Consider the following 24413-nt stretch of genomic DNA (forward strand, 5'->3'; position numbering starts at 1 on the left):
TGCTGACAGTAATGAAAGGGAAATAGATCATTTTGAGAGTATTTTAGGATATAATGGAAATGATGACATTGATTAAGGACCAGAGGGTTTTTTTAATAGAAAGGCAGATAGAGTATATGACAATTACTTTTAGATTAAATTTGGGGGTGAGGAAAGTAGTTATGCAACTGATTAGATAAGCAGAGAATAAAAAGGATGAGCTGAGGGAGGAATGGGAGCAGATATACAGTAGAACAGACTCCTGACATCTTATAAATTGAGGGCAAGCACCCTGCAATGACTCGATGCAGGAACAGGAACCTAAGAATCAGGGAATGGTCTGGCAGGTAATGCCATGCAGTTAAACAGTCCCATCTCTTACTGTAACAACCAAATCAACAAATCCATGTATTTACTGACTCCTTCAAAGAATACTAATAGATTTGTGAGGTGTGAATTCCCTCTACAAGAAGCTGAGTGTTGGCTCTTCCCCGTTATTTCTTATGTATGCTTGTAACTAGTTTTTTCCTTAGTATCTTTCAATTTGCTCGATACAGGGTCATATTTACTGGACTATGTTTGCCAGGATCCATCCTGGAGGTCTTAAAAAAATAGTCACTTTCTGCACCTTCCTCTTTCGTGGAAGAAAGGCGAACGTAAGCAATAGGTTACACGTTAGTCAGTCAAAATTTCACTTCTGAGTCCCTCTAAAACTGCAAGGTGAATGTCATCTGGTCTGGGCAAATTTTCTACAGATGTCAACAGTTTGGTCTAAAACATCTTTTATTGATGCTTTAAGGCAGTTTCTCCAAGAAGGGCTGCAACAGGGACGTAACTACGTTCTTCCATAGTGAAGAGTAGTGCAAGGAATTCATTTAGCATTTCTGCAATGGCCATTTCTGCCATTAGTGCTCCTCTTACATCTCAGTGACCCATCAATGCTACAGATTTTCTAGTGGGCTGTGTTGTGTTTGACAAGATTTCACCAGCAGTGTATCTAGTCTACCAAAAGCTTTTTTTGGCTTGCCTTGTTGTGGTTTTACACTTCATCTTAAGTAAGTATTGATATTCTTTTCTGTTTTCTTCATTTGTACATGTATTCTTAGTATTCTCAGTGTATTTTCTCCTGTCAAGCAGCTAAATGGTTTTAATTCACAGGGGAATAAAATTATTTTCTTTATTCCTTGAAAATAATAATAAAAAAATTTACACCTGACTACACTGACTTGAAGGACAGAAAGTGTTATGGTACCACCTACTGGAAATAGTGAATATTCTCTCCATCTTCAATTTTACTTTGTCTTTTTGTATGAATTGCCTATGTATGCAAGTTCCTCACACTAGATGAAGTATTATGTCCATATGCATGAATTTGAGAATGCTTTGATGTTTTATTTTAATATAGTTGGTACTCCTCTACCTGCCTATAAAGTCACTTCTGTAGGATGAAGGGAGAGGAGGCTTTGTCAAACCTAATCAGCTGCTTCTCATTTTGTATATGCTACAGCTCAGGGAAGGAGATGTAATCAAAGCACAACAAAACCATGAAAACACAGTCTTTCCTGTAATCCATCGGCAATATATTTATTTCTTTTCAAGTAAAGAAAATAAAGAAACATTTATGAAGAATCCCATAAAATATATTCGTCAGCCAAAACCTAAACCAGCTGTGCCAATTAAGATTGCAATTGTGGGACCTCCAAAATCTGGAAAGACTACAGGTAGGAGCCAGTATTATCTATAAAGCAAAACCTTATCGAATGACTGAAGCTGTATCTATCATTACTGCTAGTAAAAAATCATAAACCATTAATATCATTGGTCTTCCTGCTTTTCTTGCTGGGTATAGATTCTTTTAGTTACATTCTCTAGTGTCTCATCTGACAGTCAGATACTTACATGCTGCCCATCTGAATTTTACCCCAGCTTCTTAAGAAGTTAGTGACCTGGACTGGCACTTAGAAAATCCAGACTTACATTATTTGTACTCCTTGTATTTATTTCTGATTATTTTCTAAGTGTTTCTTATTTGTTTCATTCAATATATTCTAATGTAAAATGAAGAAATAAATATTCCTATGATCAAGGACCAGAACCCAAAACTCCACATTCCCCAGTCTGTTTCCAATCTTCTAGATTCAAAAAGAACAGTATTTCCATCTTTCTTCCCTTTTCGTCTTCATCTGTGACTCTTTCAATCCACAGGCCTCTGCCTTTAACTGGAGGAGGAGAAAATTCAGCTAACACCATAGCTTAATTATTAGAATAGGGTGTTAGAAAAAGAAGAGATGAATGAAAATCATCTCACATTAAGGAGGAAATTTTAACCCTATTTTCCATTTCCTGAATAAATAAATGATTTAACCGCTAGGCTGTTCTATAAAAGGGGCAGCAGTGGAAGCATATTTTCTAAGATATTTTATAATGACATGGACTATTGCTGCTGAGGTTTGTGCTGAACTGAACGTTGTTAGTGCACGGGGCATGCTCTGCACATCTGCCAAGCTCTGGGTCCCTTAGGGGCCTAAGCAGGGTTAGGTACCCACTTACCAAGATTACGCAATGGAAATGATCCAGGGAATAAGCTGACCCGTTAGTTTTTAAGACTGAGGAGATAAGCAGATACTTGAACAGACTGCTAGTTTGTGATGTTGCTTATGTAAAAGTTGAAATCAACATGTTTTGCAGTTGCCAAGAAATTTGCTAGTGTATATGGGTTACTGCGCCTGAGTATGGGAGATGCCATACGGCTTGTGTTAAACAACCAGCCAGAGAGCGAGCTGGCACTAATGTTAAAGTGGCATCTTCACAAAGGACTGACCGTACCTGATGAACTGGCCATCCAGGCTCTAGATGTGGCTCTGATGAATCACGTATGCAATACCACTGGGTAAGAGTCTTGTTTGGGTTTTGGAGTTTTTTTTCAAGATATGCCAGTCCCTCATAGGCAGTGATTCCCATGGTATCACTGTAAAACAATTTCTTATAAACACCTCAGCTGTTTATGTATTAACAAAATAATCCATGCAAAATGAGGTTCTTCACATTACTCTGGGAAACCAGGCTAAAGCATAATTTTCTGTAATTTTCAAGTAGCTATATTGCAGTAAGTTCCAGTAGTATGCTTTATGAAAGTTACCTTTTTTCAGTCAATAAGCCAATATTTTCTATTATCCTTTAAGAACTACCATTTTATCTCTCTTATACCAACTTGGACACATCTGATTCTCTTTGGTCATGCAGACTGGTTCAGTACACAAGGTTTTTTCTGGCTTTGTTAGCAACTAAGTTTTTAAGGAGGAACTGAAACCGGTGAGTCCTTCCACCTCATTCATATGTGATCCTGATTTCCTAGGCTCTTTCTCCACCACTGAAACACCTTCCAAACTGGGCAGACTTAAAAAGTTTCATGATCATGATTTCATGACTTTCAACTCCTCTCCCCAAAAAGGAGAATTGTCACAGGAAAAGGCAATTGTGGAATAATCTTTGAAACTTATTTGAGCTTCAGATCATAATTATTTCAATTTTTCTTTCATATTAAATATCGGATTATTGTTTCAGTATATTTTCCCCCAGTACTGCCTAACATGTGCAAAGCATTTCTTCTTCAATATGACTTAAAAACTCTTCAAGTACTGTAAATCATTTTACCATTCACTTTGAAAACTACTCCTCCCAATCCATGTGGAGATATCCCTTAGTTAAAATTATGTTTCTGAATGATTGATGTGTCAGAGTTTTAAAGTCCACTGTTTTTATAAGTCAGAGCCATCCATTTACATTCCTATACTTTTTGCCCTTTGTGTATTTCCTTTAATCTTTTCTATTTCTTATTATGTCTACTTGATCTTTTCTTTTTTAATTTGATTGTAAATTCTTAGGACTGAAGACTGCACCTATCAAGTCAGGGCAGAGATACTTCATGGCATGGGTGTAGACTTTTGCCTCTATTGAGAATGTACTAGGAATATACATAGTCTTAACGGTTAATTAGAAACTGACTTCTTAAGAAAACTGTGTTTCTGTTTGCATGCAGAGTTGTAATTGATGGATATCCAGTAACAAGAAAACAAGTAAACCTCTTGGAATCAGCTAGGATAATTCCAGTGAAAATCTTTGAATTAGGAATGGATGCAAAGGAAGTGTCCAGAAGAGCACTGTTGGATAAGGAAAGCATGAATAGGTAGTGATGCTCCCTAGTAGCAATAATTTTACCCACATGGTATTGTCATTTCTCTGTTTATGTGCCTCAGTGCTATACCCACAGAGGCTGCGTCTAAGCTGATGCATAACCCAGCTGTCTCCAAACTCTGAACTCTGAAACACACATGAAAAGACATGGGCACCCGTCCCTCTACATTCTAACGCTTTGATTTCCATAGACCAGAAACGGAGGCATAAGGAATTTGTGGCCAGATCCCCTGTGATTGCATGATTGAGGTCACAGGTGTGCAATGCTGTGCACCCACTGCTTAGTTAAATTTGTTTTAATTAAACTGTACATCAGAAACGTTACTAGTTCACTCTGCTGCTGAAGTTTAATATTCATCAACTGAATTATTATCATCATAAGGGAAATTGCTATTTCATCTAATAAGCTCTCTTTTAAGTCTTAATTGGAGTCCTTTTTAAAAGATGGAAATAATGTATATTTTAATAACACATACAATTCATGAGTTACTCATCTAAACCTTTCACTTCAGCTTGCTCCCTTCTTTGTTTTTCTAAGGAGATAAATATTAAAGAGCTGTTGGTTGTTTTTGAGGAAGAGCAGTAAGTTTATAAACAAACAGAGAATTAAAAAGAACAGAACATTCATGTTAAAATTAAATTCTATAAGAACCTGGTTCTCATTAAAGGAAGTGTTTCTAAGAAGTTCAAGACAGGTTAGAGCACTATTGCATGACTCTTCATTTTGTCTTTCTTTTTATCACATAATCAGTACAATGTTTAATTGTTTTCTGAAAGCCTAAAGACAATTTGCATTGCAAAAAAATTAATTCTGTCTTTTAAAAAGTATTTACTTTAAACTTTTAATTTTAAATACCAAACTAATTACATTTCATAGGCTTAAATACAAATAAAATGTGCAATATCAGGTATTTCTGAAAGGTACAACTTACAGAGAAATTAATCCAATTAAAACAGAAGTTTATCGGTTTGGGCATCATTTAAATTAAGAACCAGAACGATAAATGCTTCTATGTTCTAGTCAAAATATCTCTTCTGGTTTTGCATAATATTTTTAGAGGTTAGATGGATTACTTTCATTTATTTATATGTAAACATGACAGTTTTCAAAATATATCCAAGGATTATGGCTACTTCTGGATTTCAGACAAGGGCACAGTTCAAAATTAAGCCTGTTTTTTAATAAAACACTGAATTCCATTTAAAAAGTCTCCTAGCATTTTGTCTCAGGTACCATTTAATGGTGTATTGGTAGTGTGTGTCAGTTAATATGTGCTGATACATTCCATATCCTTAACAAAATTATTGAGTCCTATTTGGGACATAAATAGCAGAAGTTTTGTTCCTTGTTTCTGAACATAACTGTCTGATAAGAAGCATGCTGCTTTTCATATGTACCTGGTAATATTCTTAGTTCGAAATCTGTATTTCTCAAATATGTTCTACAGTGTCAAATAAGTAGAATTTTGTAAAAAGGACTTAAAAGTGAACTCTAGAATTTAGGCCTGAAATGCAATGAAATATCTGATCTCCAGGCTTAAATCAGTGTTATTTTCATTATCTTCAGACCTCCCTACCCTGAACATGACAGCTCACAGATTCTAGCGATCAAAAACTCCTGCTATGAACAGCACATAGATGCAATTAGGACTTATTATAAGAAGGAGCATCAGAACTGGTGTGTGATTGATGCCTTTCAAAGCAAGTGGTGGATCTGGAACAAAGTACTGCAGGAAGTGCAAGTGGTTGTTAAAGAAATTCAGATATACCTGGAAAGAATAAGAGAAGGTAAAAGAACAAAAAAGTTTCTCAGAATAATACTTGTTTCTTTAAGAAGCTGCAATGCAATGAGTGCATTTCAAGTGCAACTTGCTTTGGATGAAGCTAACTTTTGGGCACATACCTCCCCTCAAATTCTTCATTCTCATCTGAAGTGATCTCTGAGAGCAGAGACAAAACTAGCTACAGGACAGTCTGAGGCCATCCTTGAAAGAACAGGGTAACAGAATACAGCTGAAAGAAGTCAGAGGTCTCATGGTCCATGGCAGATTCCTCAACATTGGGTGAGGAATCCCAAAGGGTACCCCAAAGTAAACAAAAGGAACTATGACTTGTAGTTTTACTTAGGTGTCAGTGGAGAAAGAGGGAAGGAGGAGGAAAATGTTAATTATAAATTCAGAATTAAGGTTAAATAGGCCATCTGAGTTAATCTCTGTGCTATGGGAGGAAAACCACTTTAGTCTAGAATGAACAGTTCCCACCTGAATTTTTGTGGGTCAGCATTGCTCAGGATTAAATATGCCTTTCAAACATGCCTACAGTTTAACTAGAATCCCTCTGAAGGGCAAACAGACTTCTTTATCTTATATCTACCTTTTGGTTTTAACTTTTGCAGCTCTGTAGCTGCACCCTTCTTTAAAATTGCAGTCATAAGCAAAAAAAAAAAGAAATTCACTTTCTCACATCAAGCTTGAAAAGCACAATTTTTAAATAGTTTGGGGTTTAGATGACATTTTATTCAAGATTTGGAATATATTTCATCCAGATAGACTGTAGCATTTGCAAGACATGGATGAATAAAAGGGGAGGCTTTCATCACACCTTGTACTCTTTTTCACCAATGTAAAGAAATACAATAATAACTGAAATGTTCCTTAGAAACACAAAGGAATAAAGCAATAAATTAGAAATAAAAGTGTCCCAGGGAAAACAGACTAATAAGTTAAGCATGCAGAGTATCCCACAAAATAATTATTGCATTTCTTAAGTGCTAGAAAAATTTTACTAAAATTAGTTCGTAAAATGGGTTGCAACTTCATTTTAATATCAATCTATAAAAACAATGCTACTGTAATTCTCATTATTTCGTATTATTTTCACATGATGAATTATAGTATCTTCTAAACTGTAACTTTTCTGAATAGAAATGTTTGATGTTTCTATGCCTTTCATTAATAAAACTTTATCATTAATTGCTTCTATTAACAGGAAAAGCAGCCAGCATCGCTGATTTATGTATCACTCCCAAGGAGCTGCAGTATCGGCTGGGGGAGTTTGGACAGTACTGTCCCGTCAGCCTTGCAGAAAAAGGTGAATTGGTTGACTGCTCCGTAACGTCATCATTGCAGTTTGCTGCAGAATTTCAAGGACGCTATTACAAAATGGCTTCACAGGAAGAACTAGATGTAAGTGTCAAAAAGCAGGTCAGGAGGGGATTACAGGAAGAGGCAACATTTTTGCTTAGATTCTTTGATTCCATACAGAAACAAGGAATATGTAATCTGAATTAGGCTAAGTATTCAAGCTTTTGCTTGGTCTCCTTCTGCTATCAAATGTCTAGGCAGACAAAAAGCAACAAGTCCGCTCAGCCCAAAGGTCCTCTTACAAATAGTCACAGATCTGTGTGATTTTTTTTTCATTTTAAAACAACCTCCTTTCTCCATCTCTTTTGGGTAGACAGTGGCTAATGATAGCAATGAATAGTGATGGATGGTGGGCAGATAGTGATGACTCCAACTGAGAGTAAGTTGGAAAATAATTTACTTACTCAGGAGCAGCAGCAGCACCAGCACACTAAGAGAGGTGGTGTAGAAGAAACAAGTATCTAAATTGTGTGAGCCAGTCCTCTGGAGTTTGACTAACAGTCTTACAGCGCTTCTTTCACTATAAGAACATGTAATTTCTTTTTCTACAGAAATTCTTGAGCAGACCAGAGGTTTATGTGCCACCACTGGCACCTCACCCTTTCCCACCCCCAGATATGCTACCAAAGAAACTGACTGCAGCAGAAGTGAAAGCCTTATTCCCTGTAAGTGCTGAAATGAAGGGGCACTGTCCAGTCACTTACTTAGATGGAAAACAGAGGTACGTCACTGCAGTTTTCATAACCTGAATTACAGACTATGTATCCTATATTAACACATTAATAAGGAAATACTTTCAAAGGACTTTTTAATAACGTTCAGGGTTTGGACAGAAAAAGCATTGTGCCTGTGGCTTTAGAAATTGATGTAAAATCACCTTTTGATACATACGGCTACAGGTTCTACAAGGATCTGTGTTGGCTTACCATCTTTTGTGATGACTGCTTGGATATAGTTTGAGTTTTCTTTATCATAAGCCTTCAGAAGTTCAAACAAATCTCACAAAACCTTAGTAGATGCAAACCTAGCTATTATATGATTTTTATGAGATCCATAAAGCCCCACTGATTTCCTCAGTGTGGAGGAATTTCTCATCAAGTCAGAACCATAGTAAATCAATTCTATGGTGTCCTTTCTTAATCTCCTGAACAGCTATGGGTGGCATTTCAACTCCAGGAGATCTAAAGAAGCACTATAAAAGCCCCTTAATAAGCAGATTTTGAAGCAGAGACTCTCTCAGATTTTGAGCCTTGTAACTGTCAGTCATGTGGTGGAAACTTGGATGATCCAATTGCTACCTTTTTGTAGTTCTATACTTGCTAGATTACCTGAAGGCTCCCAGAAGCTCATGAATTTGCACCACACAAATGATGTTTTACATTTCTTGTCAATTAAGTCTTTTTTGCTCTGTCTCTTCAGATATGAAGCTTTGGTGCCTGGCAACATTGAGTATGCAGCAAAATATCAAGATAAGGTATATATTTTTGAAAGTGAAGAAAAACTTCTTAAGTTTATGAGGTAAATATACTAACTGCATTTAAATCTTTAATCTTGTCACAGTTTATACATCTTGAAAGTTCTTACTTTGTATCTGGTTAGGTTACCAGAGAAGTACTGGAATCTGAAGCTTCCACGTAAACTCCCTCCAGTAAAGGAGCCAATACCACTCACTGCACTCCCTTTGGCTGGATACCTTGAACAGGCCAGTTTTTGCTTTTCCATTTTAAAACACGATTTTGCAACGTATAGTATATCCCACTCAGTTTATTTCATTTTTAATGCAATGAGAGTCATGTGCTTATTAATGGGATTATATTTATTGAAAATTGTGTTCTTACAATTGAGAGCAATTTTTTTTAAAAGCTTTAAAATAACATATATTTGTAGCTTTAATGAAAAAAATACAAAACCATCAGAGGGGAATAATTAACTGCAGTATTATATGATGGATTTTCTGAATTTTTTGTTTATTATATCTTGTGAGATTACATTTTGCTTTGATTTTTAACACCAGGATAGACACAAACCTATCCAGAACCATTTAAGGATGGCTGGTTACATTTTGAGGCATGAATATGAAATGAAAAATGACTCATGGTCACTTCCCTTCCTATTTTATACTATTATGTTCTACAATTCACCAACTTAGATATCATCCTATATTGTTAGATTTGCATGACAACAGGATCAGGCTTTGAGTATATTTTTGTTCAAGATTTCTGTAACAGTCTTCTAAAACTGTCTTCTTTCCTTAGGGAGTAGCAACTTCTCTAATAAAAGCTCTGAATGAAGTAGGATGCTTAAAGCCAAAGGATCCATTCCTAAGTGTAAAAAAGACTGCTCTGCTGTTTGTCGCCTACCATTTAAAAGGTGATGTATAAAATAATATGCCATAAAAATAATTATATAAATGCAGTAAATCATCTGGTATAACATTGACAACCAATCTATGTAGTTTTCTCATGTCCAACTTGGGAAAATACTATTCTATCCTGATATAAGTACACGTGGTCAAGTTTCTTGGAAAAGTGTAAAGACCAGGGAGGAAAATAAGGTTAATAGGATAGGTAGATAGGGAAGTGATCTCTCACAAATCATAAGATTTTAATGACATTTTATCGCCAACAACCTGATGGCCTTGAAAACATTTCCAACATGCATTGTTGGAGTTTTTAAACAGAAACTAAAATGTTACAATTTAGGTGGTACTACATTTTAAACTAGTCATACACAACCTGAATTGCCTCAAAAATTGACTAAATTTACTGTGATAAAAAGCTGAAATATTACCTGAGGAATGGTTTAGGTGCCTCAGTGCTTGCTTTTTTTCAACTGTATCAGGTGGTCAAATAAAACCTATTAAAAAACCTTGCCTTGCAGATAACTTGAAGACAAATTTCTGGTCATAGATATCTCCAAAACCACATCAGCCAAATATGTAAATGACAGGTCTAATTGTATTGAAAAACAGCTTAAGTGCACATAGAACACCTGTCACTTTTTTAAAAAAGCCCTTCTTTTGCATGGGCTCAGTACTGATACACTAAGTTATACAGTACAAAGTAATAGACATCCATGTAGGTTGAATTAGATTTTAGCTCAGGGAAGTAAGATGTTGGCTTATTTGTGAAATTATCTGGGAAGATCTGAATATTAATGTGATTCAGAGTATCAGCACGTTATTTTAAACTTTTTTATTTAATTGATAGTCCAATTGACCAGCTATCTTTTCATTAACAAAGATAAGCCATGCAAAATTAAAATCGGGTGGCCTGTATTCAGCCTACAAAATAGTGATAAAATAAAACGTCTCATGGAGCTACCAGAGGTTAGGACTACTACTTCATGAGGAAAGTTGCTCAAGCTTTGTCTCCTGTGTTCATATTTTCTATTTTTTAGAATTTTTGTTTGGTTGGGTTTTTTGCAGTCCAAGACAGCAGTTGCAGCTAATAACATTTTATAGTTTGCAATCAGCCTAAACAGTGCCAGCTTTTAGGATTTCAACAGCCTAGTTTGCAGCTCTGCTGTAGCTTTTGTCTGGTTTCCAGTACTGCTGGAGATTTCTGGAGCAAGACTGCCACTTCTTCAACCCACCGGTTTTGCTTTTTATAAGCCAACCTATTCAGAATTTTCCCTTGCCTTGCCTTTTGTAAATTTTAAATTTTGGCTTAATTCTTTTAGATAATGGCTATCTCTCTCTCTCTCTTTTAAGTCCTTCACATCCTGTGTTTCCTCATGTAGTTTCCAGAGCCCTCCAGAATTTTCTTGGACTATGACAGTATTTGCTAGCACAGCTTTGTTATGGAAGACCACTGAACAGTGTAGGCACATGATAGGTCCCTGTGTAAATGTACAGTTCTTAAGCCAGAAATCTGCTTTTATACTGTAGCTTGTTTCATCCGCAAAGACCATTAGCACAGCTTTGCTAACACAACGATGTCCGCCCTAGGAATGCTTTGCTCATACATTGCATTGTTAAGTCATTGTTAGCACTAGATTATGAACTGGAAAGGTTATGCAAGTATACAAATCTCATGCAGCAACAGTTTGACCATAGGAATCCAGGAAAACAAATCATATTCTTCTAACATTGGGTAGAACTGCTTCCAACTTGAAGATACAGCATTCCAGTACACTGAAAATTCTCCTTTGCAAATACAGTATTATGTACTATTGTGGGACTCTTCAGAGTAGTCATACCATCCTTGATCAAAAAGCTTGATCCAAGTACTTCATGTTGTGGTCCCTTGGAAATTTTTCACATCCTATCTCTGTCTGAAATAAGACTTCCTTGTCTTCAACTTGTGTCAGGGACAAGAAACATCAGTTTTGTTGCTCCTGGAGCTTTTCTAATAATACTGGATTGATTTCAGTATCCGAGAAGAGAAGGTACAGGTGATTAATCATAAATGTAGAGAGACTTACTCCTGGGGAAGGGGGAATAGTAGGAAACCACACATTACTAGAGTGATTTACTGCCCTTGAAACTTGACTCCTGTAAGAGCTCTACGCACACCTGGCTTGAGAACTGGCTGCTGGTAAATGTATTTGTCTACAATTTAAACTTGGTGGCCTTATGTATGTCTATATAGTATAGTTCTTTATGCTGTCCACTATTTGTAATGAGATATGAAGTACCATCTGCAGGAAAAAAAATGGTTACAATTTGTCTTAAACCATTCCTTCCCTTTATCTCAGTATAACAGTTAAAATAATAAGGAACACTCTGAGGATCGGCACTCAATACTAACGTACACCAAAATATGGCTTAGGGCAGGGAGGTCAGAAAGAAAAGAAACACTACGGTCTTCATTGTAGTTTTTAGCCTCGACATTTCTCTCCTCCTCTGAGCTATCTGGCAGCTCTTGCATTTTCAGGGGCAAAGCGTTGATGTCACAGAACAGCTGTGCCCAGGTCGCAGCAACCCAGCACCAGCCACACTGTGCCTGGGCTATGCCCCTGTGGTGCCACCGTGTCCCAATTTGTCACCACCTGGTATTGCCAGCCCCTCACGGGGAATTGGAATTCCCCAGGAATGGGAAGCTGATGGCAGCTGAGCGTATGCCTTATCTTCCTGAGTGTCATGACACTTTTGCAGCCAGGAAATTCTGAAATACCTGACTCGTTGCTTTGGCACCAGCTGGTACAGCTCACGGCCGTTCCACCCGTACCAGGGATAAAACCATCAGGCGCAGGCTCGACCCCTTGTAAAAAAAAAAAAAAAAAAAAAGGCTTAAGGTGATGCCACAAAGCGAAGAGCAGGCACTAACGTACCGCTTAATTCTTGCAGCGCACAACCCCCGGAGCACGGAGCCGGCGCGGCAGGCGTACCGCGGGGAGCTGGCGCGCTTCCTGCGGCGCTGCCGACTCGTCCCCCGCCTGGGGACCGCCACGGCGGGACCCCCGGGCTCTGCAGAGCCAGCAGTGCTTTCCCTGAAAGACGGCGGCCCTGGGCTGCCGGCTGTGTCCTCGCCGCTCACCTCCCCCCAAGCACAGCCAGGGGCGCCGCCAGCAGCCGCCCGACCCGCCCGGGAGCAGCCCCGCAGCCACCGAACCTGAAGATTAAAATTTCTCATGCTGAGCCACGCCTCGCCTCGCGACTGCGGCCGCGCACGGGCCCGGGCACGCAGGAAGGCGGTGGGGCGGTGGGTGGGGCCGCGGGGGGCGGGGCCGCGGGGCGCGGGGGGCAGGCGGGCGCCGCTGGCTGCGGCGTACGTCATGACGCAAGGCGTACCGCTGCACCCGGGCCGGAAGTGCGGCGGCGGTTGCGCAGAGGGGGCTGGCGGCGGAGCGGTGAGTGCTGGGCGCCGCTGGGAGACAGGCGCTGTCCGTCCATCCCCCAGCACCCGGCCGTGGCGGGGCCCCGCGGGAGGGGAGGCACCCGCGCCGTGCCAGGGGAACCCGCGCCGGCTGTTCATGCGGGGCAGCGCCCGCTCCGCCCCGGCACGGCGGAATTGGGCCGCGGGCGCCGCTCCCTCCGCCGCCACCGTCTCGCCCCACTGAAGGGGCGAGCGGCCTTCCCCGGGGGGGTGGCCAGAACCTGCGGGAGCGAGTTACGGAGCTTGGGGCTGAAGTGGGTTCTGGGGCGGGGAGGGTTGGCCCGGCGGGGCTTGCGCCGCCCCGCTCCCCCCGCGGGCTCTCTGGCTTCTCCCCCCGCGGTCCACAGCAGCCGAGCAGGCGGCCGAGCGGGGCCGGCAGGACCGGGCCCTGTGCCTGGGGTCAGCCCCCGGGAGCTGAGTGTGGCTCACGGGCCCTTCTACAGGCCATCGCCAGGTGGGCCGGAGCCTGTCCGCGCCGCTGGCGCAGTGGGTGCCTTCCTCTTGTATACAGCCTTACCCTGGAATTGCTAGGGTTGGGGTTTTTTTCGGTACACGTGCTGGTTTGGATTTTGCAGTCAAAATACTAATTATGTCACCTCGTGATGGAATACCAAAGTCCTTCATGTGATCAAAACCCACAAATCACCTACTATGCTGAGACACGTGTGGACATTGGAGTTGGCAGCAGGTCTTCAGGAGTTTTTGTAACGCACTGTAAGGCAGAGTTGGGTCCGCCATGCAGCCATGGGCTTCAGCAATGTCACACTCGCATCCTCCAGAAGTTAAAGCTCCCAGATAAAACTGTTTGGCTCCAGCATGAATTGTCCGGTAGCAGAGTGGGGCTAAACAAATCACTTGGCAGCTGCCTCAGTAGCATTTAGGTATCGCTTGTATGTAGTATAAGTTATTTCTTGCAGCATTCAATCAGGTGATTGGAACTGTTGTGCTCACTAAATACAAATACAAGTATGCATTTGTATTTAATGTGACAGTTTTATAAATAGAGATGACATCTAGCCAATCTGTTTCACCTTTGGCTCAGCTGGTCCTCTTGAAGTGGACATTTTTGGTACATCTCTTCTATAGTAGTATTTGATGGATGATTCTGATATTGCTGGGTTATTTGTTTCTTCGTTTTAATTTTTACATACTTAAAATTGAAGAAGCTTGATGCTAATAGTTAGCATGGTTGACCCAATTTTTAGAGCTCTTAAAAAAAGCTGCTGGTTTTCTGCTTTTGTTGCCCACCTCCATAGGCTGCAGCTTAGCAGGTAAGTGTTCCAAAAGAGAAGTTTTTGGAAGCATAGAAGTGGGTAATGTGGGTAAGTGATGGCAGTGAAGTTCGATTGATTACAGGATTTTGTAGTCTTGACCCTGAATAATTTGAGATGCAGCATTTGCAATGATGAAGCTGCAGTTACCATTTTTTTAATTGTTATTTGTTTCCGCTGTAGTGGGTTGACCCTGACTAGATGCTCCATCACTCCCCTCCTCGGCTGGACAGGGGAGAGAAAACAGAACAAAAGGCTCATGGGTCAAGATAAGGACAGGGACATCACTCACCAATTGCCAACACGGGCAAAACAGACTTGACTTGGGGAAATTAGTTTAACTTATTATCATTCAAATAAGTGTAGGTTAATGAGAAATCAACCCGAATCTTAAAACACCTTCCCCCCACCCCTCCCTTCTTCCTGGGTTCAGTTTCACTCCTGAATTCTCTGCCTCCTCATCCCAAGTGGCCCAGGGGGCCAGGGAGTTGTCTCCACTGCTTCTTCCCCCTCAGGGGGAGGACTTCTCACACTCTTCCTCCTACTCCAGCATGGGGTCCCTCCCACAGGAGACATTTTGCTCCAGACAAACTACTCCAACATGAGTCATTCCCACAGGCTACAGTTTTTCACAGACTGTTCCATCATGGTCCCCTTGCACAGGGCACAGTCCTTCAGGCACAGACTGCTCCAGTGTGGGTCCCCTGCAGGGTCACAGCTCCTGCCAGCAAACCTGCTCCAGCCTGGGCTCCTCTCTCCATGGGTCCACAGATCCTGCCAGGAGCTTGCTCCAGCACAGGCTTCCCATGGGGTCACAGCTTTCTTTGGGCATCCACCTGCTGCATGGAGTCCTCCATGGGCTGCAGGTGGCTGTCTGCTCCAGCATTAACCTCCATGGGCTGAGGGGTACAGCCTGTGTCACCATAGCCTTCTTTATGGGCTGCTGGAGAATCCAATGCCTGGAGCATCTTCTCCCCCTCCTTCACTGATCTTGGTGCCTGCTGAGTTGTTGCTCTCACATCCCCTCTCTCCCAGCTGCTGTTGCACAATAACTTTTTCCCCTTCTTAAATACAGTATCCCAGAGGCGCTGCCACCATCACTGATGGGCTTGACCTTGGCCAGCAGCAGGTCTGTCTTGGAGCTGGCTGGCATTGGCCCTGTCGGACATAGGGGAAGCTTCTAGCAGCGTCTCACAGAAGGCCCACCCCCGCTACCAAAACCTTGCCATTCAAACCCAATACACCATTTAGGAGCTGTGAACAAAGAGTTCTTTTTCTCCAGTTGTAGTTGTGAAAGGGGTTTTCAGAAGGGGTAGCCATTTTTTTAGATGCTATACAGTTCACAGTACATCAGAGATAAAGTGAAATAATAGGCAGTAATTCTGATCTAAGAAGAAACTTTTTGGAACCATTCCTTAGGATTTAAAAACATTTTTTGAAGAAAGTCTGTCAGCATTGGTGTTGATTTTGTAAAGAAAGTTCGGGGGCTTCAGAATTGCTTCAGTAATTGTTGAACTCTGTTGACTGGTAAAGCAAATTATATTTGGTGTCTTATAATGCAGACTTCTAAAATACTTCTTTATTGAAGTTATTCTGTTCTTGTAGGCACATCCTTTCACATTTGCAATTAAAATGGCAGAAATGGCTCCTGATGCTTCTGAGAAACTGGTAGTCATCCACTCCAAAGCTCACAAAGATACCATTCTAGCTAATTTTGAGGAACAAAGGAAAAAGAATTTTCTTTGTGACATTACTCTAATAGTGGAGAATGTGCAGTTCAGAGCCCATAAAGCTTTGCTTGCTGCCAGCAGTGAGTACTTCTCAATGATGTTTGTAGATGAGGGTGAAATAGGCCAATCAATTTACATGTTGGAGGGAATGGTTGCAGACACCTTCGGAGCACTGTTGGAATTTATCTACACTGGTTGCCTCCGGGCCAGTGAAAAAAGCACAGAACAAATTCTGGCTACTGCACAGCTGCTGAAAGTGACTGACCTGGTGTGGGCCTGTACAGACTACCAGGCCAGCCGTAGCCCAAGTAATGTGTTACCAGCTCCGTCTAACAGTGGAGCCTCTGTAGCTGTTATTGGAAGCGACAAGAAGAATGGAGATCCACCAAAGCGAAAACGAGGGCGACCAAGGAAAGTCAGGAATGTCCAAGAGGAAGAATCAGGAGCAAATTCTGCCGAAGATGTGCAGCTGAGAGAGAACAACTCCATGCAAAATAAGCAAAATTTTATGAAAAGAGACAGTGCACCAGAAGAAACAGTTGCCAGCGAACAGGCTCCAGTTGGGAAAGATGCAGAAGAAAATGAACCTGCTTGTGGCTCAGAAGCTGCCGTCAGTCTCTCAGCTGAGAAAGATGAAAATTATGATCCCAAATCTGAAGGAATACAGAGCACTCAGAGCCGTTACAGCAAACGTAGGATAAGGAGATCAATCAAACTCAAAGACTATAAACTTCTTGGTGATGAGGATGAAAAAGGACTGGCAAAGAGAACTGATGGAAAAAGAAAACGTGCAGGTTCTGAAGCTCGCTGTAAAGACTGTGGCAAAGTATTTAAATATAATCACTTCTTAGCTATTCATCAGCGAAGTCATACAGGTAGGCATTGAGAGACTTGTCTTTTGGGTTAGGGTTTAGTGGCTTGTTGCTAAATGTGAGCTAGTTGTTGAAATCTGGGCTGTAGTCTACAGCAAGAACCAAAACAGCATGCTGATCCGTATTACGGTGTGTCTCCTGTGTTCGCTGTTCTGTTCTTGTTGGCAGATCTCATAGACTTTATGTCTTACATTGATTGCAGTTTAGTTAATCATTTCAGTATCTAAACGTTGAATTATATGGTAATAGTTAAAGAATTCTTTTATTGCTATGTGAAGCTTGTCTCTTAATTCTCCTTATCGCTACTCAAAAGTGATCTTTTAGTAGCCTGAACATTGCAGTGCATCTCACTATTAGCTTAGAATATCTAGTGAGAAATAATGTATGTGTGCTTAAAAAATGTCATCTTTTGCTTTTAGGGGAGCGTCCTTTTAAGTGCAGCGAGTGTGGCAAAGGCTTTTCCCAGAAGCATTCTCTTCAAGTCCATGAGCGGATGCACACTGGAGAGCGGCCATACACGTGCACCGTCTGCAATAAGGCTCTGACAACAAAGCATTCTCTTCTGGAGCATATGAGCCTACATACAGGTAAATGTTTAAAGGCAATTTGTAACCTCTTTCCTCCAAGAGTTTGCCTTTTTGAAAAAAAGGTATTTCTGCTGTCTTGTGTGTGCTGGTTTATTTGTTAGTTTGTTTCCATGTACTTGCTTTGGATGTGGCTTACATTTTAATAAGTGATTTTCTTTACAGGGCAGAAGGCTTTTACATGTGATCAGTGTGGGAAATACTTCAGCCAAAAGAGACAGCTCAAGAGCCACTATCGAGTACACACAGGTATCGCAGATCTGAGTTGAAGAGCTCACTTACAGTCCACGCTGATTTGTCCTCCTAAAGATTGACTAAGTCTGAAAATTCTTCTTCATTGACGTATTTAGTCTCTGCTACCCTGATGTGTGGTATCTTGCTATAACAGTGGATAGGGTGAAAAAGACAAAATGGTGTATAATAAATGGAATGTTTAGAAAAATAGTTAATTGAGACGGACTCTTATAATGATTGGAAATCAGTTACTCTGTATTCGATATACAACTTGATTATTTTAGCCGCCGCTGTCTGTGTTACATAGAAGCTAAGAGTTGTATAAGCGATTGTCTGCTGCCTGTTGTGCAAATTGCCTTGTAGTTTCCCACTACTTTGAAGTAGTAATGGCAAGCAAGCTTTAAGAAGTGTCCTCCTGACTTCTTGAGTAGGATGGAGATTAAGCTACACACACAGGAAGTGGTGGGAAAACCCCAGAATTTACAAAGCTTCAAGAGAAGGTGTGTTTTGGGGGGAGCAGGTGACAGTCCCCTCTTTTCCTGTGATAATGTTAAATAGAGAAATAGCAGTGCGGCAGTTAAGATGGGGAGAAGGCAGTGAATCACTTTTTGTTTTATCTCTATATTATATCAAAGTGGTTATTTTACAGGAAAGTGCTTTAACAAAGATCACTGAAGAGATACAGGGGATCACTTATGCACTGACACTTTTTTTATTATTGCGACAAGGCCGTTCACTGCCGGAATGTAACCAGTGTCGTCGCAAATTCATGGATGCAGCTCAGTTAAAGAAACATCTAAGAACACATACAGGTAATACTGTCCAGCATGGTTTGTGTTTTGGTTTTTTTTCTTGAAGTAACAGACAAAATGTTAGGCAAATGATACTTGTCTCTGTGGGATGAACTTCTGCTCTGCTTGAACATAACGATGCCTGTGTAGATAAGAAGGAGATTTGACATTAGAATCATAGGTGTGTGAAAAAGCTTGTATTACAACAGCGCAGAAGCAGTGCCTGTTACAGGAAGAGGATTTTTTCCCCATTCTTGTAAAGCCTGCTGCAGAAAATAGCTGTTAGCTCTCCTGTGACAGAATCCTGCACTAGGAACTCAGTTTACAGGAGTCACATGTGGCATATATGGAGCATGAAGTGAGCTAACTAGTAACAGAAAGTGTATTCCCTAAATGAGTTGGGCACCCATGCCTGTGAGGGATGGGTGCTAATGAAAATTGCTGCTGACTGGAAAAATAATTGTTTCCATTTTACCTTTTTATTGCACTGTAATAAACCAGATGTTAGCAGGAGATGGGCTGAGAGGGTGATTTAATGCAAATGCGTCAGAGGGTGTTCTAAGAGATTTAGAGGGTGAGGTGATACTTGAATGGCTAGATAACAGAAGTAAAAAAGTTGATCTCCCCTCTTGTGATAACGAAGTGTAAGCTTCTTGAAATAGTTTTCTTTGAAGGGTAAGTTCATAAGATGATGTATGAATAATTATTTCTTTTAGAATTGCTATAAATATTGGCAATTGTTTCTTCCCAAAATCAAGTTATTCTTAAGCATGTTGTCTGCAGTTGTAATAAAGTATGTACAAGATTGAGTTATGTATCTCATTCATTTCCTTCTCTTTCTCAGTGAAAATAACACAGCTTTAAATTCCCTGGGATATGAGGAGGCCAGAACTTAGACTGCTGGGAGTTTTTTGTGTATCCAGAATAGTGTTACCTTGGATACTTAAAATACTACATTTTCTATTTAGGAGAACATGTTGGTTTTTGACACACGACAATTTTGCTGTTAGAGCTCTATAAATGTAGTGGGAAATGAGTTTGGGGGTGGGAAATTAGAAGGGGAAGTGTACTAAGTAGCAAGGTAAGTTGCAAAAATAGATGAACTAAGATAAGTTCTAGCAGAAACTGGCTTGCAATGTATTTTGCTTCCAGAAAGACAGGTCAGATACCAGTATTAATGATGCAGAAATAACAATTGAGCTGTCCCATCTCAAAAGCAGGAAGTAAAATTCTAAGGAGCTGAGGAGACAGGTGTTAACATTGATGTGACTGTTCTGCTTTGGCAGAAGTTTTGTAACACTGTGTCATAAGAATACAGTCTACTTAGGAAGTTACTCCTGTTTTCAGTAGGAGGCTGGGACTGGATGACTAGAGGTCCCTCCTGGCAGATGTTCTTGTTCTCTCATCCTTTACCCCTGCCCTCCAAAGCCATATGAAAGCTGGTAAGCGTTGCAGTGCTATGCTAAATGTGAAGCTTCCTTGGAAACTGGCTGCTGCCCCATCCTCAGTTTCAGTGTGCTTTAATGGTGTGAATTACCACAGTGATGATCTGGATTCTCATGTCTAGTGTCTTAAATAAGCTCAATGCAGCAAGAATATATGATGGTGTGAGTTAGGATTTACTTTGGTTGGGTACTGTCCTGTTTCTTGTGAACCTTTTTGTTACTTAATTTTGTTCTTCTGCTTCTACTCAGTTAGGCACAAGAATTCCAAATGCAGTAAAACAAACAAAACCCAAACCAAACCAAAAAAACAAACCCACGATTTATTCAATCCACCATAATTTAATTTTTCTGACTGGTGTTCCCAGGGTATCACAGGCCTAGGATGGTGGAGCCTTATTGGAAGCCAGCCAGCTTAAGATAATGGATTCACTTTTTGGTTTTGGAAATGCAGGCCCACTCATCTGCAGGGTGTTGCATGTGAGCCTGGTATTAATGCCTACTAGTTCAGGGTCAGCCTTTTTCAAACCTGTTTCACATGGAACACCTGCGTCTGTGTCATAGGTACGTTTTTTGTTGCTCTGAGGGCTCAAATCACCTAATTCTTCAAAGGGGAGAAGCACCAGAGACCTCTTTTTAAGATACTACACCCACATTTAACTTAGTGAGTTCATTCAGTTTCAGGTATCTGTCCTGACCCATGGCAGAAGTGTGAGGATTTGACAGTACACAATTGATACTGTGTATGGTAAAATATAAAATGTTTTTTAATACTCTGATGGGAAGTGCTATATAAAAATTGATGTCAAATTTCTTTTTGTTAGGTGAGAAGCCCTTCACTTGTGAAATTTGTGGCAAATCTTTTACAGCTAAAAGTTCTCTTCAGACTCACATTAGAATTCACAGGTAGAGTATGTCTAATTTTCATTATGTTCTTTAAAAATGTAACTTCTAATCTGATACCTGTATGTAGTGCTTGTTCAACGTAGGATGGTCAGGGCTTGTTTGCGTTTTGGATGGATGGTTAAAGACTAAATCTTACTCTATTTAAAGAAGTAATTGGTAGTGGAAAGTACTGCACCAGTTAAACACTGGTGTGCCAAGACATTGTAAGATTCTTCTTTGGTGTCTAATGACATTGTACTGACTGCTTTATTATTTATCTGAAAATTTTACAGTGAACTTTGTTTGACAGCAGAACAGTAGCCAAGGTGTAACAAAGTTACTGGCGCATTGTCCTGTTTCCCTGTAGTCTATCATGTCTCTTTAATAGCATTAGTTATCTTTTACCCCCGTCAGTGTGATGTATTGCATAAGGGCATGTCAGATTTTAAATTGTTGGAGAATTGTTGTGGGCCTTATGTAAAATAAAGCATTTCTAGTAACAGTTCTCATCCCTTTGAGTCAGGCAGTAAGTTAGGATTTGGACACTTCTTTTTGTTTTAAAGCCCACACTGTTAATAAACGTTCTTAAAATGGTCATTCCTTCCAGTCCAGAGTAAATTGTTACATTTTTGTCAAGGTCTAGCAGCACAGAGTTTGTACCTCTGGTATTACGATGGGAGGGCAGTTATGTTATCTCTGTAGCTCTTGAGTATGTACTAATGAAAGTGTTACACAGTTCGTGAAGTCAACTAGGACAAAATAATTAGGAAGTCAAACAGAGACGGTTTTTAATGTTACTATTCTTAAGTGCTTATGATTTAGCAAAACAAAATAGTAAGTTTCATATTTTATAATAAGTTGCAGAAAGCAGCACTGTCAAAGTGAATATTTTAATGAGCTCAAATACCTTCCTTTGCAGAGGAGAAAAGCCATATTCTTGTGGTATATGTGGAAAATCCTTCTCTGATTCCAGTGCAAAGAGAAGACACTGTATCTTACACACAGGCAAAAAGCCTTTCTCCTGCCCAGAATGTAGTTTGCAGTTTGCTCGTCTGGACAACCTGAAGTCTCATTTGAAAATTCATAGCAAGGAAAAGCAGTTTCAGGAAGCCAGCGCTGCCCCAGGCCCCAACACTAATTCAGAAGAAGTGAGAAACATTCTCCAGCTGCAGCAGTATCAACTTGCCACCTCTGGAGGGCAGGAAATTCAGCTACTGGTTACAGATGCAGTACACAATATAAACTTCATGCCTGGTCATAATCAAGGCATTAGTATTGTTACTGCAGAAAGTGCCCCAGCTATGACCACAGAGCAGGCTGCGAACCTGACGCTGCTTGCTCAGCCACCGCAGCAGCTGCAAAACTTGTTGCTTTCAGCTCAGCAGGAGCAAGCGGAACAAATGCAAAGTATCAATATGATTGCGAACCAAATAGAGACTGCCCAGCCTGAACAAATGCATGTCATCACTCTTTCCAAGGAAGCGCTAGAACACCTCCACGCTCATCAAGGACAAAATGAAGAAATCCACTTAGCGGGATCTTCCCATCCAGCTCAGCAGGTGCAGCTGACTCAGGAATCAAGTCAACAGTCTCACTCTAGCCAAGATACAGTTCCTTCCCATCAAATCAGTGAAGAACAGAATCAAAGTGTACCTGTTTCTGAATCCCGTCAGCAGTCTCTGTCAGTAAATGAGTCATCTCATGAGCACCCTATTCAAGGACAGGCTTTCTGAAATGCTTGTCATCAGAGGACTAGGCTATAGCATGCTTCTCATCCAAGCAGTGATTATGTGTCTTGCGCTTTCTTTTCTGCAGCATGATCTGTCTGATGATGCATTTCTTGGTGATTTTGATGGGTGACTTTTGGTTTTCTTAACCTTATTTATTTTAGACTTTTTTTCTTTTTCCAGATTGGTATTTCTGTACCACTTAGTCCATACCTCACAAGCAAATAGTGTGGGGGTTTGTGCCTCATACACATCCATGCCTACTGAGGAGATGTTTGGCCCCTTGTTTGCATTTCTGTGTGACGCTCCAGAGAAGTGTACCTTGCTGGTAGAAGAACACCATTTAAAGATGTCTGTTGATGAGAAAATACGACTTCTCTGATGAAGTCGTTATCAGAACTACTGTCAAGCTTAAGATAACCAGTACTTTTTGCAAAGCTAACACCATATGTCTTATGTTTAACGAGCTTTCTCTCTGCAGGTTAATGTATAATTTTCGATGTGATCATTCCCTGAAGTGCATTTTGATTTATTGACTACCAAATGTGTTTGGGTTGGGTTTAAATCGTTGCAGCCTTTGACTGGCCCTGGATCACCCCTTCTGTTTACTGTATGCCGTACAAGTTTTGCTCCTCAGAAAATTGCACTTAAATAGTGAAAATGAGATGTGATGGTTACACTGGACAAACGACAAGCCCAGATTCTGCTCTGTTAGTTCTACCGCTCACTCTCTGTGTGACTGTGGGCAAGGTAGTTGACCACTGTGCCTTATTTCATCATCTAGTAAGTAGAGATAGCGTTCACACACTGCCAAGCACTTTGAAGAGCTCTTGATGTTGAAGGCACTGTCTATTGAAGTGCAAAGTTCTCTTCCTGACAGGTTTCTGTCTAAGCTTAGGAGCCAGTGTATATTTAAAGTGTTATTTTTTGTACTTCTGAGAGCAGAATGTAATGTTACTTTTAATATATGTTAAAGCTGGTCATTGTTTTTGTGGGGACATGAACGATGAATAGAATCACTTCAGAGCATAATGAGCTATATAAATAGGGCATATGGCGTTAAAGTTGTACAGCTATTTTTCGCTGACTAGATTAGATGTGTACAGATTGTTTTTAATGACTGACTGACTGCTAACAAAAAAGATTTGACATCTTAATAAAATGCCATGCTAGAATACATGCTTCTCACATAGTGTACTAGTGTGTTAAAATCCAGTTAAAATGCCAGTGGTGCTTAAAACAACATGCTCAGTCATCACTTCAGTTTTAAAATGTCACACTTGGGATTTGCATTGTTGTTTTATGTTTTAACAAATGAAAAATATAAAGATTAAGGTGAATTTAAAAGCAGAACAAAAGATCTTTGTGCGTGCTTGGCTTATGTGGCTGCTTAGAGAGAGTCAGTGGCGTAAAAGCCCAGCGCATAGAGTGATAGACTAATTTCAGGTGGAAGGGCCTTCCAGAGGCCATCTGGTCCATCACCTTCCTCAGAGGAGGTGTGCCTAGATCGTGTTGCTGTTGTCTGGTTTGAGTTTTGAACACTTCGAGGGGTGGAGATCCACAGCCTTTCTAGGCCACCAGTCCCAGTGTTTGACCGTATTTGCACTGAAAAAAAATTTCCTATATTTAACTGGAATTTCCCATGTTGCAGTTGGTGTCCACTGCCTCTTGTCCTACTGCTGTGCTTCCAAGAAGTCTCTTCTCTACACCCTCCCACTAGCTGTAGTAAGGTCTTCTTACTA

General features: G+C 40.5%; 2 protein-coding genes across 2 annotated transcripts in view; both read left to right on the top strand.

Moving 5' to 3' along the window:
* AK9 (adenylate kinase 9) overlaps positions 1-12875 on the top strand; it is a gene marked incomplete at its 3' end in the record, with an annotated part of 76881 nt that extends 64006 nt beyond the window's left edge. The window contains exons 27-36 of the mRNA XM_080388225.1: positions 1487-1700; positions 2668-2869; positions 4019-4165; positions 5741-5961; positions 7162-7358; positions 7868-8037; positions 8736-8834; positions 8916-9018; positions 9572-9686; positions 12607-12875. Coding sequence (XP_080244351.1) covers positions 1487-1700; positions 2668-2869; positions 4019-4165; positions 5741-5961; positions 7162-7358; positions 7868-8037; positions 8736-8834; positions 8916-9018; positions 9572-9686; positions 12607-12875 — 1737 coding nt within the window. The remainder of the gene's footprint in view (positions 1-1486; positions 1701-2667; positions 2870-4018; positions 4166-5740; positions 5962-7161; positions 7359-7867; positions 8038-8735; positions 8835-8915; positions 9019-9571; positions 9687-12606) is intronic.
* A 151-nt stretch (positions 12876-13026) lies between these two features.
* On the top strand, positions 13027-23850 carry ZBTB24 (zinc finger and BTB domain containing 24). The gene is made up of 8 exons (XM_080389024.1): positions 13027-13109; positions 16012-17011; positions 17428-17595; positions 17758-17841; positions 18555-18638; positions 20884-20965; positions 21864-22625; positions 22855-23850. The coding sequence occupies exons 1-8, from the start codon at positions 13035-13037 to the stop codon at positions 23051-23053; spliced, it is 2454 nt and encodes an 817-aa protein (XP_080245150.1). The 5' UTR covers positions 13027-13034; the 3' UTR covers positions 23054-23850.
* The last annotated feature ends 563 nt before the right edge of the window (positions 23851-24413 follow it).

Source organism: Falco punctatus (genome assembly GCF_963210335.1).
Source record: "Falco punctatus genome assembly, chromosome: 5".
Taxonomy (NCBI): Eukaryota; Metazoa; Chordata; class Aves; order Falconiformes; family Falconidae; genus Falco; species Falco punctatus.